This window comes from Tiliqua scincoides, chromosome 3, assembly GCF_035046505.1.
Source record: "Tiliqua scincoides isolate rTilSci1 chromosome 3, rTilSci1.hap2, whole genome shotgun sequence".
In the NCBI taxonomy this organism is placed as follows: Eukaryota; Metazoa; Chordata; class Lepidosauria; order Squamata; family Scincidae; genus Tiliqua; species Tiliqua scincoides.
The window spans coordinates 241,925,785-241,940,660 of record NC_089823.1 but is presented as its reverse complement, the minus strand read 5'-3'; the positions used below and the strand labels follow the sequence as shown (position 1 = coordinate 241,940,660).

General features: G+C 54.3%; 1 protein-coding gene across 11 annotated transcripts in view; it reads right to left on the bottom strand.

Annotated features, from left to right (window-relative positions):
- DLG1 (discs large MAGUK scaffold protein 1) overlaps positions 1 to 14,876 on the bottom strand; it is a 157,931-nt gene that overhangs the window by 27,539 nt on the left and 115,516 nt on the right. For all 11 annotated transcript variants that reach the window (XM_066622541.1, XM_066622543.1, XM_066622544.1 and 8 more), the window contains 4 exons: positions 9,620 to 9,722; positions 6,089 to 6,203; positions 2,238 to 2,414; positions 2,007 to 2,076 (listed from right to left, as the gene is read on the bottom strand). In XM_066622541.1, coding sequence (XP_066478638.1) covers positions 2,007 to 2,076; positions 2,238 to 2,414; positions 6,089 to 6,203; positions 9,620 to 9,722 — 465 coding nt within the window. The remainder of the gene's footprint in view (positions 1 to 2,006; positions 2,077 to 2,237; positions 2,415 to 6,088; positions 6,204 to 9,619; positions 9,723 to 14,876) is intronic.

Genomic DNA, 14,876 nt, shown 5'->3' with positions numbered 1-14,876 from the left:
TTTGGCGTGAGGGCAACCACTGCGCACAAGGCAGCACACCCAGAAGGGTCCCTGTTGACCTCTGTAGACTGGTGGCTCTTCTGCAAGGATGCAGGCAGCTCGCCCGGCTCTTGGAAGGAGAAGCTGCCAGGGGGCCACTGAGCCTGCACCACAGGGCTCCGGGTGCCCTCTGCTCAAGGCCCACCCACCAGCAGTCCACACCACTTGTGGGTACGCTTGGCAGGAGCAGCTGCCCGCTCTGCAGACCTAGCTCCTCAGCCTACTCCCCTCCTCTGCCCATCAGCAGCCCTGGGGAAGCCTCCCTCCAGGCCTGAAGCGGGCATCGACGTGCCCTAGGACTAAACTGCATCAGGGCTGAAGACTGCCCAGCCTGGCGGCGATGTGGGCAGCAGGGGCCCTGCTCTGGCTCTGTCTGGGACCAGTCTGGCTGCACCTCCTCCACGGACCGCTCTCCCCCAAGGGCCTCAAGCGAGATGGCAGCCCAAGATGAAGCCCAACCAAGCCTGCCCTCAGGCTCACCCCGACCTGCACTTTTCTGCCGAGTGGCTGCAACTCTTTGGGGTCCCTCAGTGCTGCCAATGGCTATTTTCCTTCTTAGTCCAGCAGTTCCCAAACATTTCAGTGCTGTGACACACCTCGACTTCTGCAGTGGGTCGCGACACGATGCTCAACATTGCGCAGCAAAACTTTTCAGGGAGCCTCCAGGAGCAGCTTCTGGGCTGCCCCAGGGCTCCGCAGGCCCCAGAATGCCCACGAAGCAAATGGAGGTCATTTCCGGTCACTTGCTGAAGGCGCTCTGAGGCCCGCTGAGGCCAATGGAGCAGGTTGCGAGCCTGGCACGACCCAGAAGCAGCGCCAGAGGTTCTCAGGAATGCTTTGCAGCGCACCCCACTGCTAGCTGTGTCCCAATCCACAGTTTGGCAAGTACCATCCTGAACCCTTCCTCGAATTCATAAAATCCACCCCCCTTGCAGCCATCTAAGTTAGTCGCCTTCTGGCAGCAAAATCTAGCAGACGAAGCACTGAGTGACCCCTTCTGCCTGTCTGGGATCCCCCCACTGCCAAAGGGGTCGGCTGATCTCCATGACTTAACCAGCTGAGTGGAGAAAATCACACCCAGCACCCTTTTCTCAGTCTCTCCCAAGGCCCCCTTCCCTGCCCTTTATTTTTTATAAACTGAAAAGCTCCCTTGATTGCAGCCTTTCCTCAGTCAAAATGCTGCTCCACCCAGACCTCTCAGTGCCCGAGGCAGCACGCCCCCTACCACATCATCCCATGTGCAAAAATGCTGCTTTTTTGCACATGGGCAAGTGAGCAGGCATGTCCTCCCCCCCCCCCCCGCTCACTAGGAGTGCAGCCTGCCGGTCTCCACGGAAGGGAGTGGAGCAGGCGGGGGGCGTCCCTATTACTCAGAGGTGAGGCAGGGAGCTTCCAGGCCATGCTCCTGGAAGGCCACTCAAAGTAGGGCTTCCAAGCACTAAGTGGGCAGAAAAGGTCATATGGAGTGCAGCAGTCTGCCCCATGCCCACCCCTTCCTTCTTCCAGCAGCACTGGGGGGGGAGCTTCTTCCCACCTCCCCACGCTTGGTCCTCAGACAGAGTTCAGAGGGAAGTTTCTCTTTCAGCCTCAAAGTCCTGCAGGCACGTGGCGCTGGGGAGGTCAGCACAGCGCTGCCTTCTCACAGGTGTTCAAAGTTGAAAGGGTCACGGCTCCTTTAAGTCCCGAATGAGGACCACGCACAGGAGTGACCCTGCTCCTGTTTGCACTGAGTGAGCAAGGAGCAGACTGGCATGGCAGGCATCTGCGGTGGGCTGGTGGAGGCAGCAGCAGTGCCTCCACCTCCACGATGCCAGGTGGGGCACGCTGGCCGCGGCTCCAGTCCTGCCCCTTCTGGGCTGGGCTTTAATCACGCACCCCCTCCTGGTCAGCCACTGCCAGCGCTTCTGGCGAAGGAGGTAGAAGAAGGACCATGTAGGCCAAGGAGCCAGACCAGTGTCCACACTCACCCCTTTGTCACCCCTGGTCTTCGAATTGAACTTCACCGTCTTCAGGCGGGCTCGTTCTTTCTTCTCAACCCTGTCGAGAAAGAGCAAAGAGTTCCACTCCACAGTTAAGCAAAAGGGAAGGTGCTTGGAGTGGTCAGCCGGGCACGATACTCCCAGCTCCCATCCCAGGCAGGGCAGAGGCACAAAGGCGGCCAGCAGCCCCCAGGCTCGCGTGGCTGGGCGAGAAGCTACCTGCGTTTGCTGGGAATCACGCCAACCTCGTCACCTTCGCCATCTGGCTTCACTGGCCGTGCTTGCCACCACTCATCGTCGGAGGCATTGATGACATGGAGAATGTCGCCAAAGCGGAAGTTCAGTCCCTGGCTGGGGAGACCGCTGTCTTTCGTCTTGTCGTAGTCAAAGAGAGCTCTAGAGACAGGAGCATTACGGCTTCAACTAGGAACCCAAACGTCCAGGAAGGAAGGAGCACACAATGCAACCCAGCCCCTCGGGCACCTTGGAGGACCCAGCAAGAAAGTGTCAAGACAAAGGAAGCCGCCGCCAACCCCCATAGTCCGCCTAGTGCCACCGTGGCCACCTGGGCTGGCAGAAGTGGCGCTCCAGGGACAAAGAAGGGTCTCCCCAGCCCTGCCAGGAAAGGTGCCAGTGACTGAGGACCAGCTGCATGCAGAGGAAGGGCTCTGTCACTGAACTACAGCCCTTCTCCAAAAGGGGAATGAAGGGAAGACTCCAAAAGCCGCTGGGACTAAGCAGTTTTGAAACCACCTGGGGGTGGGATGAGATGGAAGGGAGAAGAGAGGATCAGTGGACGGTGCCTTCCTTCCAAGACACCACAGGCTGGGGTGCCGAGTTCACTGAGGTCTCCTCTGATGCAGTCAAGGGGAATGGAAGAGCCTTGGGGGCCATCCAGCCTCCCCCCCCAGGCACTGCCTAGCGTCTCTGTAGCGAGCAACAAGGCTACTGAGCCAAGGTGGCAGAGGTCTTGCAGGGGCCTCTTTGGGGGAGGGCAGTCGCTGCAACTGCAGGGCAGCCTCCTGATTGCAGGAACGCTGCTCGACGGCCCTCCCCACTGCCGCCGCTGGGATTCTTGGAAGCAACTGTGAGGGCACAGCCACCCCACACTCTTCTCCCTCAGTGGCTCCTTCTCCCTCAGAGAAAAGCCTCATGGTGAGATTCCAACTGAATCAAGCCAACAATCTTGCCATGACCAAGTAAGAGACCTCAGAGCCTGTTCTCCACCCCCCAACCCCCCCATGGGTTTCCTCCAGGACTCAATGTGGCTCCCAGAGGTCCAGTGAAAGTAGCACAAGAGCAGCTGACAATCAGCGCTGAGCACAGCTCCACAAGCCTTTTTTTGCTCCAGGTACACAGAGCGGCCACTGGAGACTGCGGAGGGGCCCAGAATCACTGGGCCTGGGACCTGCTCCTTGCCTGTCCCTGGCGTTCTTGCCGCTCTGCTTGGTGCTGTGCCTGCTCAGAGCGTCTCTGGAGCCTCCGGGAGCTTCCACATCAGCCAACTCTCCAGCCAGAGAGGAGGAGGCCTCCCCCAGATGCATCCAGAGGGAAGGGGGGCCTTCCATGCTGAGGCACTGTCATGAATATGTACATGTTAGGCCTAGGTTGGCAGCAGGAGACTGAACCAAACTACCACGCACACCCCTTGGGCACTCATTATTATACTTCTTATGCTGATAGTGCTGAGGTGACTTCATCCTTATTTAGGCTGTCCAGTCAGAAACTTTTGAGGACAGAACCTTCTCGGAGTGGGTCTGGTTGCCAGCCCTCCTCGTTCTTACCCCTCCCAACTGGAGATCCACAGCTGCATTCCACTCCGCTTGATCAGGCACCCTCAGTCTACTGAGGTGTTAAACATTCCAAGGGGTTGTAATTCTTGTTGTCTGTTTACTCACATTCTTGCAGCTGGGAACTGCGAGCCACTTCTCCGTTACTGACTTAGTTTGCTTCAGGCTCCCACTGCCAACCGAGGCCTAACATGTACTTATTCGTGACAAGCACCCAGGCAGGAGACACAGCCAGCCAGCCAGCCAGCCAGCGGAAATCACTTCGAGGGGACCGGAGACCTACTAGCAGAGGCCTCTGCATCTGTGGCAGCCTCAGCTGGCACAATACCCCTAACGCACCTCAAAAGGTATGGAAGTCTACCTGCCTGCCTGTTCTACTCCAGTGTCACATGGAGGGATTTTTCCAACACTGCTTGGCAAACCAGCCACTTGTCACTTCAGTTGCTCTGCCCCTTGCCTGGTGACTGACTAAACCCGCGCACTCTCCTGCCATCCACTGATAGCCTGGCAGCCGCTCCCCTTCTCTTTCACTATCCTGTCCTCCTGTTCTTGCGCATGCAGACACATGACATCCCGAAACAAGCTGGGCTGTTGGCTAACTCTTCGAAGGGAAACTGCAGACACCAAGTGGCCCTCGGCTGCATCTCCACTTGCCTTGCAGCTGCGACTCTGGCAAGGGCTGTGGAAAAGTCTCACTTGGGATACAACCTGCACACGCTCTGCCAAGAGTGAGCCTCACTGAACACCACATGGGATGCGCCTCCCAGTCTGTGTGCCCAGGGCTGCACCAGGAAAGCTACCAGCCACATCTGCCTTTGCCCAAGAACCTCCAGCAGAGGCTCCAGTCAGTCTGAGCTTATGACGGATGGCATCACGAGCCTCCTCCTCCAAGGGTGTTCCACAGACCTTGATCCTAAATTGGTCTCCAACTCAGTACAGCTCAGAGAGTTAATTGGATGCCTAGGAAAGAGGCACGATCCGTCTTATGGACTTATAGGCATGAAAGGCGGCTTTCGTTCGTCTCCTACTCACAGAAGTAGGATTAACGATGACACAGAGACTTGCCCTAAAACGCCTGCCCTTGTGTTGCCACACTCCCCTCCTAAGCAAGATTTGACAAGGTGCTCTGTGAGAGGAGTACTGAAGCCCCCAACAACCAGAGACTGAGCCTATCCTTCAGGCGCTAGCCTTGCTTCTGACTGGTTGGCAAGAGTTCGTGGCCGCCCCAACTCAGCCTTCTCTAACTCCCTGGGCATTCTTTGGGCAGCAACCTTCCTACTTGCCCCACTGTGCTTGGCAGCAGGACAGAACAGCCACCCTCTCTACCCCTCTGCCAAACTGACTCCCTCGCCCTCTTCTGGGCACTCATCTAGCCAACAAAGCGGTCCTCCTGTTCCGCAGTAGGGACGGAGCCCACCCAGAGCCATGTATCAGAGATGCAAATGACAGGTAGGCCCTCCTGCCACTCCAGGGAGCAAAACCTCTTCTGCTCCGTATTGGCAAGATCTTTCTTATCAAGGATGATACCAGGAACACAAGCGGCTTTTGCGGAACAAACCAAAACCTAAAGAGGAGGCTGGTGCTCAGCCACCACTTCCTGCTTTCCACTTTCCCTTTCTACTGAGTCAACAGCTGAAGGGGGGGAACCACCCCTCCCTGGAAAACTCAGCAATCAAAACACAGTACTGCCTGCAAACCCTCTCAAGGATGGCCAGACTCCCTCCTGCACGAAGGACAGGAAGCCCCTGACATACCATGACAAAACTAACCCGTGGATTTCGGGGACACACCCACCCACGAACACACCCCAGCAGGCTCAGTGATCACACCCAACCTTTGAAAAAGGTGGCCATCTTTTCCAAGATGACTTATTATTGGGGGGGGGGGCTACTCGACCACAAGGAGACACGCAGCACCACTCGGGCCCTCAGCACTACTGCCCTCCCAGACTCACAGCCCCGCCCCAGGTGAAGACTGTCCACCCACCACTGGCCAGCAGGAAGGCTGCTTGACACTCCTCTCCCAAGAGCCCCGCAAGCCACACCATCTGCTTCCAAGCAAGCGCTGCTCTTGTCTTTGGCTCTCTGCATGCAGAAGTCCCAGCAGGGCGTCTGCTGAGACACTCCCCAGGAATGTCTCAGGAGACGGAAAAGCCCCTTCTCTGCCCGAAGCCGAGGGGCACTGCCAGTCGCTGCAGACGGCCACACTGAGCCAGCCGGAGTCACGACGAGCCGAGTCAGCACACAGCAACCTCCTGGGCCCAGATCCGCAGGACCTCACCTGACGTAGAGGGAGCGCTTCTGGCTGGTTCGCAGGGACCCCGACCCGGAGCTGATGCTGCTGTTCATCATCTGCTCTCTCAAGTCATGTATTTTTGCTTCAAAACGGCTGTACTCTAAAGCGGGGAGGAAAACACAAGTCGGCCAGAATGACCCGCAAAGAGAGGGGAGACCCATGAAGAGACTGCGCCCTCTGGGGCTGCTTCAGCAGCAAAGAAAGCTCCCATTCTGACCACTCAATGCATTGCCTTTGGTCTCAATGGCCTTGATCTTGGGACAGCCACAAAACCTCTCTCTCTGGCTCCAACACTGCATTTTCACCTGGAATGCCCAAGGCCAAGTAACGTCATGAAAGAAGAGGGAGACTTCCAGCGACCACCCACTAAGCCAGGCAGCGATGCCTAGTGCCAAGCGCTCACTCCCTTCCCGTCGCCCATGCTTTCAATACGTTTAATCTGCAGCTGGTGGCACCAGACCTGGTAGATCAGGCCCACTGCCACCAGTCCGAGAGATCTGGTTCCCAGAGGGTAAAACGCTTCCCCAAGAGCGCCATTCAGGGTTGTGGAAATGCTCACTCTGCCTATATCACCTGCAGAGCAGAGAGGCTGACAAGCCCACTGATCCCGAACAGGCAGAGGTTTCAAGCCAGAAGATTTTATCAACAGGTGCGGAGAAAAGCACAATGCAAACAGGCTTGGGTTCTTGCCAATCAACGTCCCTGAATGGTGCAGGCCCTGCTGGACCAGGCCAAGAGCCTGGAACCCACTCGGCCTGGCCTGAGCTGAGCCAACTGAGAGCTCCCTGTCACAAACATCACCCTTGGGGTAGGGAAGGACTAGGGGAGATTCCCAAGTCAACCAGGATTTAACCCTCCTCCACCTACACCATCCTCCACAAACCCCCAAGAGCAATGTTTATTTATTTAGCTTACTCCAAGCCCCAGGTCCTATTAACATACATGTCCTAGGTTAATTATTGCACTCAATTTTCATGTAAAAGATTTTTATTATAGCTTTAAGGGAGCTTCAATTGCTCCAATAACATATGTACATGAATTACAGTAGCTTAAAAACAAGCAAAGATCATATCTAAAAAGAGGCTAAAATTACCATCTTTCAGGTCTCTCAGCATTTCTTTCAGTATAAAAGTTGTTAACCCCCAGCTCCTTTCCTCCTGTTGTGTGTATTCAGGCACCCATGCCCAGGTTTTATTCTTTAAGTTATTAATGCACTACACCTGGGTAACCAACACCCAACCTAATCCATCTTAAAGGGAAAGGGACTTGCCCCACCCCGTGACACTCCCAACCTCTGGATGGGAAGGACAAGGCAACATTAAACAAAACTTGGCCCGTCCTTCTCTACAACATGGGGCTCTCTTTCCCCAGCAGCCTTCCCTCTGCTCCCCAGAGAGGCTCTCCTTGCCTGGCCCAGTCTGGAGCACACAGCAGGAGAGAGAGACAGAGCCGCACTCAGGCCTGGAGACCTTCTTCTGGCCCCTGCTTCCCCAGCCCTCCAATCAGTTGGCCCCATTTTGAGTCTGAAGCCCCTCAGACACTGGAGGGGATCGGAGGGAAAATCCTGCACAGAAACCACAACTGTTAACTCTTTCATCACTAAAGTGTAACACTTTAAACCTACAGACTGTTGTGGGAAGGCCAAGTGCAGGTGGCGCCTTGGTATCCAGGAGGGATCCGTTCCCAGACGCCCCGTGGAAACCAAAACCATCCACAGTTTGGGCACCTTTAAACTCTCTAAAGGCAACTGGGACTGTGCTCTGGTCTCCTCCAGAGGACTTTCTGAAACCTGCAAAGGCGCTGCATCCACCCACAGCCTCTGGGGCTTCATAAAGGCCCACAAAGGCCAAAAACTACGACTTCCGGTTTCCCAAGGGAAACTGTGGTTTTCTGCATCTGCAGGAGGTTCGAGAACAGATCTCTCGTGGTTATCAAGGCAACCTCCTCGGGGTTCAGAATGCCTTAAAAGACATTAAAGACTTCCGATTGCCCAAGGGAAATAGGAAGTCACATTTTTTGGGCCGTAAGGACCATTCTGAAGTCCACGGAGGCCATGGGAGGATGCGCACGGCCTCTGCGGGCTTCAGAAAGCTTTCTGGAGGTGACCAGAGCACAGCTCTGGTCACCTTCTGAGGGTTCAGGTTGGGCCAAGTCTGGCTCAACGCAGGGCTGGACGACCAGGGTTGAGTCAGAGCCATGGATATAAAACCCATGGATAAACAGGCTCAACCTGTAGTCTGCAGGCAGCACAGAATTACAAGACCATGCCAAAGAACTGTCCTGTTCAGAAAAGCGCTCCTGACAGGACTGACAAAAGGAAAGGACATTCATAGGCCCCATATCGTCTGCCCTGTGATGCACCCCTTGCCAAGCTTCCCTAGGGTCAGAACCCCATCACGTGGGGGCCCAGCAACAGCCCAGCAGCGCTGCCACCATGAACTCCAGAAGCACAGAGTTTCACAGCACAGCGCCCAGGCAACAGTCGCGTGGCATGGTTTTTCTTGGGCCAGTCGGTCCAGTAAATGGGAGTGCCGGCTTCTCGCTCAGGTCATGTCCAGAGTGAGAAAGCACAGCCTGCTCCAACAGGGCAGGAAGCCATCAATGTGGAAAGCGCAGAGACCCTCCCAACACTCACTGTAGTGACCCGCCCTTGCTACAATCCCATTAAAAAGCTCCTGAGATGATCTCACTGAGCTTCAGTGGGCCACTCTGGGGCAGGTGTAAAAGTTATCAGCAAAGGTCTCAGCCTTGGACAAGGAAAGAGAGCCCCAATCCAGGCAGGGGGCCACACCCAGGCCCCGGCGCACCTGGACAGCATTCATGCTCAGTCGGTTGCTGCCTGGCTCCATTTCTGAAATAGCTAATTGCACAACCCTCATAGCAGCTGCCCACAACTGTGTGCCCAACAGCCCTTGGCCACTAAGACAATGGTTGGGTCGGGCAGGGTCTTCCCCCCGCCATGGGCACCTGACAGCTGGGTCTTGGGAGTTCTGAGCTGCCCCTCAGTGGCTGAAACCACAGCACATGTGGTGGGGAAGTCGGCACATGTTCAGGCCTGCTGCCTCCTGCAATGCCCAGAGCAATCCTTGCCCGCCTCTCCCATGACGCAGGAAAAGAGCTTCCTTGCTTTCTACTGGCAGAGTCTCAGGAGAAGGGGCCTGCTTACCAGTGAATGGCTGAGGAACAAATCAGTCGCAGGTGCAGCAGCAGGAGCACTTCATCCACCCCCCACCCCTCCCATCCCCCAGCCAGAAGCTACTCTGGGGACCCACACTGGTCTGGTTAGGGCCAAATGACCATGGCACCACACCAGAGGCAAGAAGGGTCAAAGAGGAGGTCAGGGAGCAGGAGGATCACGGCGCACATGTACATGGGGGTGGGGGAGATTCTGGCTGCAGGTCTTCTGCAACACATTGGCTTGTTGGTTGAAGCAGAAACCCACCACCCTCCCTTTGGGGGTCGGGGTTCATGATGTCCCCACCCACAGAAAAGCTGGAGCAGTAAAATTCCACTTGCCTTCTGGACGATACTGAGCCACAATCGTGACAGCCTGGCTGGCATTTTTCAGGGCAGCAGCGGCCTCCTCATGGGTTGCAGCTTTAAGGTCAATGCCATTCACCTGCAAACAAAGCACATCAATGAGCACATGGGAAGGAGCCTCTCCTGGAACCGCAAGGCTGAAGCACAGGCCTCGAGGCCTGCTGCACAGGACCACCAGGCGCTCTCAGGTCTCCGCCTAAAAGGTGCAGAAGCCAGGGATGGAAACTCGAGTTAAGCGACTTGAGCCAGTCACAAACACACCCATTTTTGCTGACTCCTGCAGACTCGAGTCACACCTGTCAAAGCCTTGGGAAAAGGCTGGAGTTTGGGGCCACTGACTCGGAAAGCGCCAGGGATCTGGAGGACGCGAGCTGCCCAGACATGGTTTGAGAGTGCTGCTTGCGCACTCCGATGTTGCGCTGCTTCCATGTGACCCAGAAGCCAGAAGCCAGACATTCAGATCTGCCAAGCAGCAGCAGGGTACGTGATATTGTCAGGAGGCAGAGACAGAGGAGGAAGATGGTCAATTTTTTTGTTTGGGTTTAAGGGTATCAGGATGTGGAAGTAACTAGATGCAGAAGACGCTGCACACATCCAGAACACGGAAGTGCTTCTTCTCGTCCTCCGGACTATCCGTTGGGTGGAGGACAAGATTTGTGCCTCAGGGAGAGGGAGGAGGAGAGGAAGAGCCCCATGAATGGGGAGAGGGGTTTGGGCCATAGGGACAAGGGGGGTTTGCAAGCAGGGAGGGGCAGGAGCAAGTGGGGGGAGGCAGGGGATAGGAAACAAGCCACCCACGGCTCGTGTGCTCACTGCATAGCTCGCTCCCATGCGGCACCAGTTGGTCTGAGCGCTTCCTCTCTTGCGTGCGCCCAGGCAGCATTCCTTTTGGATGGGCAGGCAGGCAGGAACGGCAGGGGCAGCTGACTTTTTTTTCCTTACAGAAAAGACCTGAGTCTTTTAGAGTCCCCAAAACGCTGAGTGACTCAGAAAATCCACCTGTTGGGACTCCTTTCTGAGGAGAGTTAAAGGGGGCAGAGAATCATGACTTGACTCAAGACAAGCTGTGCTGGATTTGCCCACATCTGGCAGAAGCTCTGCCAGGCAGCCTCTGAGGCCTTCCACCTGCAATGACAGGACAGCAGTAGCCAGTCCAAGGCCAGCAGAGATGCTGCTAGGAACAAGGAGGGGAGGAAACAGTCCTGGAGATGCACCTGGCAATCAGCACCAGGGTCAGCCACTGCTTCCGGAGGTGAAGGAAGAGACTGCGCCCCCACAGGTGTGCCGCAGGCAGGCAGGCAGGCAGGCAGCTCTCCCACAGATCCAGGGCCTCGGCTTTTCTCAGAGAAGCTCAGGGCTCCTCCTCATTTTATCCTCCAGGCAACCTACCAAAGTGCTGGAACCAGGCCAGGGCACAGCAGCGAGCTTCAGTTACATGAGGATCTGAACCCCAGTCTGCCCAAGGCTGCAACCTGACAGGCAGCCACATTCAAGTAAGTCTCACTGCGTTTGATGGGGCTGACTGATGAGAGACATGGGTAGGAGTGCCCTGTTCAGCTCTCAAGCCGTCTCAGAATGAGATTAGTGCAGACTTCAGTGCAAATAAAACCAGCAGCATCGCTAGCCAGGCGCCCTCAGAACACCAGATGTGCTAACTCTACGCTGAGCGGCTTTAAACATGGATCAGACCGCTGCTTGGAGGGAGCTCAGTCCCAAGCTGCTAGCCAGGAAGGACTCCCTGAACACCTCTTGCCATTGTTGCAAGAAAATACCAGAACCCTAGCCCTGGAAAGTGCACACCTCTTCCCTTCAGTTCCCTCACCCCACCTTTAATGCAACCTACTTCACAGGCATGTTGTGAAGTTTGCAATGACACCCTGAGCTGCAGCACTTTAACTCCACAATCTATGTAAAAATAAATGTAGAAGCCTTTCTAAAATTGGTTTAAATAAACATTCAGCCTCACTCTTAACCCAAGCCCCATCAACGGTGCAATCCTAGGCACGTTTACTCAAACGCAAGACTCATGGTGTTCAATGAGGCTTACTCTCCCGACCGCAGCTTCAGGCACAAGGCCCAGAGCACACAGAATATGCATTCACGTGATTCCAGCCAGGCACGAGGGCTTCCTGCGTCATGGAGGGCATGCTGAGCAGCCTGCAGGCGGTCTGTGCACAACACACACCAGGGAGGCCAAACAAACACACGCTCAGATTTGGAGGTGCTGCACTGCCGCGGTCCAGTCCACAGACAAGCTGGACAAGCTATTGCCAACTGGTTTAGGTGGCAATCGTTTGTCTAAACAAACTGGCAGACGTGCTACTCATAATATTAAAAATAACTTCCTTACGCCTCAGGGCTTTGCCTAAACAAATCCTTTGGCTACTTAACTGTCTTTAGGTGGGTCCAGGATTACTGGAAGGGAGGAGTGGCTATGCAGGAAGGGAGAGGCAGCGTGGCACACGGTACAGAGCACCTTGCTGGGCTCCTGATGCTCTGTGGGTGACCTCAGGTCTGCACCCTCCCTTAGCTTGACCTACTTCACAAGGTAGCTGTGAGAAACCCTAAGCTCCTGGGAGGAAGGGCAGGAAGCACAGGTGACAAAGAAATTAATGAAGGTATTTTTAACCCATTTTTGCCCAGCCCACAGCTGTACCCAGCAATATGCAATGTTGGGCAGAAATGGTTTTTAATAATAAAAACTCATTTTCTCTTCTTTGTGTACCTGATTCGACTCATCAAAGATAGAATCTCAAAACACATAGACAAACCATCACAATCACAATCGACCTTTATTAGGCATAAAACTTAACAGTTGCCTGAGCAGCTTACACAAGAAGTTGCATTCAAGCAGGTCATCATAACAGAAATAAATGTAGATTATATAAGATTTCCCTCCATCTTACATTTGGTTAAAATCTCATGTAAAAAAACCACCATTGGTTTTACCATTTTTCCATTTGTAAGTAGTACCTGCAGTTTCAATTCATCATGAGTCGGAGTGATTGGCAAAAAACGGGTCCAAATGCATAGATCTAGACTTCTTGTAAAGCGGGCAATGGAGCACTGTGTGGGTCAGAGATTCCCTGTATCCCAGCCATAGACAAACAAGCCTTGCTGAGGGAGAACCAGCCTGGCTTCTGTAAGGATAAGTCTTGCCTCACAAACCCTTTAGAATTCTTTGAAAAGGTCAACAGGCGTGTGGATGTGGGAGAACCCGTGGACATTATATATCTGGACTTTCAAAAGGTGTTCAACACGGTCCCTCACCAAAGGCTGCTAACTCCACAGTCAGGGAATTAGAGGGCAGGTCCTCTCATGGACTGGGAACTGGTTGAGGAACAGGAAGCAGAGAGTGGGTGTCAACGGGCAATTTTCACAATGGAGGGAGGTGAAAAGTAGTGTGCCCCAAGGATCTGTCATGGGACCTGTGCTTTTCAACCTCTTCATAAATAACCTGGAGACAGAGTTGAGCAGTGAGGTGGCTAGGTTTGCAGACAACATCAAGCTTTTCCAAGTGGTGAAGACCAGAAGTGACTTTGAGGAGCTCCAGAAGGATCTCTCCAGACTGGCAGAATGGGCAGCAAAATGGCAGATGCATTTTGATGTAAGTAAGTGTAAAGTCATGCACATTGGGGCAAAAAATCAAAACTTCACATATAGGCTGATGGGTTCTGAGCTGTCTGTGACAGATCAGGAGAGAGATCTTGGGGTGGTGGTGGACAGGTCAATGAAAGTGTCGACCCAATGTGCAGCGGCAGTAAAGAAGGCCAACTCTATGCTTGGGATCATTAGAAAAGGAATAGAGAACTAAACGGTTAATATTATAATGCTGTTGTACAAATCGATGGTAAGGCCACACCTGGAGTACTGTGTCCAGTTCTGGTCGCCGCATCTCAAAAAGACATAATGGAAATGGAAAAGGTGCAAAAGAGAGCAAGTAAGGGCGCAATCCAAACTTGCGCTGGAGCAGGCAAGCCAGGAGGGGGCCAGAGCTGCCCTCCCCAAGCCCAGAAATGCCCCCCTCCCCACAGCCACTTTTGCCGTTTGTGTCGGCTTCTGCCTGCCTTCGCACATCAGCGCATGTAAATGCGCTAACGCGGCTCCCAGTGACGGAGGCGCAAACATGCTTTACATCACATTTGCAACCCTCCTATGCCAGCACAAGGGACTTGGGCCAGCATAAGGCGCACCTTGGATTGTGTACTAAGATGATTACTGGGCTGGGGCACCTTCCTTATGAGGAAAGGCTACGGCGTTTGGGCCTCTTCAGCCTAGAAAAGAGACGCCTCAGGGGGGACATGATTGAGACATACAAAATTATGCATGGGAAGGATAAAGTGGATAGAGAGATGCTCTTTACACTATCACATAACACCAGAACCAGGGGACATCCACTGAAATTGAGTGTTGGGAGGGTTAGGACAGACAAAAGAAAATATTTCTTTACTCCGCATGTGGTTGGTCTGTGGAACTCCTTGCCATAAGATGTGGGATGTCATCGGGCCTAGTTGCCTTTAAAAGGGGATTGGACAAATTTCTGGAGGAAAAATCCATCAGAGGCTAAAAGGCATGATGTGTATGTGCAACCTCCTGATTTTAGAAATGGGCTACGTCAGATGCAAGGGAGGCGCCAGGATGCAGGTCTCTTGTTATCTGGTGTGCTCCCTGGGGCATTTGGTGGGCCGCAGTGAGATACAGGAAGCTGGACTAGATGGGCCTATGGCCTGATCCAGTGGGGCTGTTCTTATGTAATGGGTTTGCTCTCAAGTAATTGCAAACTTGAAAGTAGCAACACTTGTTTAAAGGGAAATATGAACACCTCTTCACTGATGCAGCCGTGGCAGGGTCTGTGCTCCTCAGCTGCTGGTGAGGGTACATGTGCTGGGAAACATAGCCAGGGCCGCCTCCTCCAGATTTGACTCTGGGTGGAAGGTGCTGGGCAGAGACAAGACAGACATGGGTGGCAGGGCACATATCAGTCTGGGGCCTCCACCCGTCCCGTGCCTGGTGCCACGGGTTTCAGCCTGCCTCATTAGTTGGTCAGCGCTGCTCAACCCCAGCCAAGAGAGAGGGCTCAGGGCGCATCAATTTCTTCCACAAGGCAAGTCCCTCACAGAGCGAGAGCACATCAAAACTACCAAAACAAGTGGGCTATCTGAAAACGCCTTGCAGCTCAGTGGCCCATAACCCCAGAGGTTCAGGGAGATACTTGGCCTCTGGATGTGGCAGC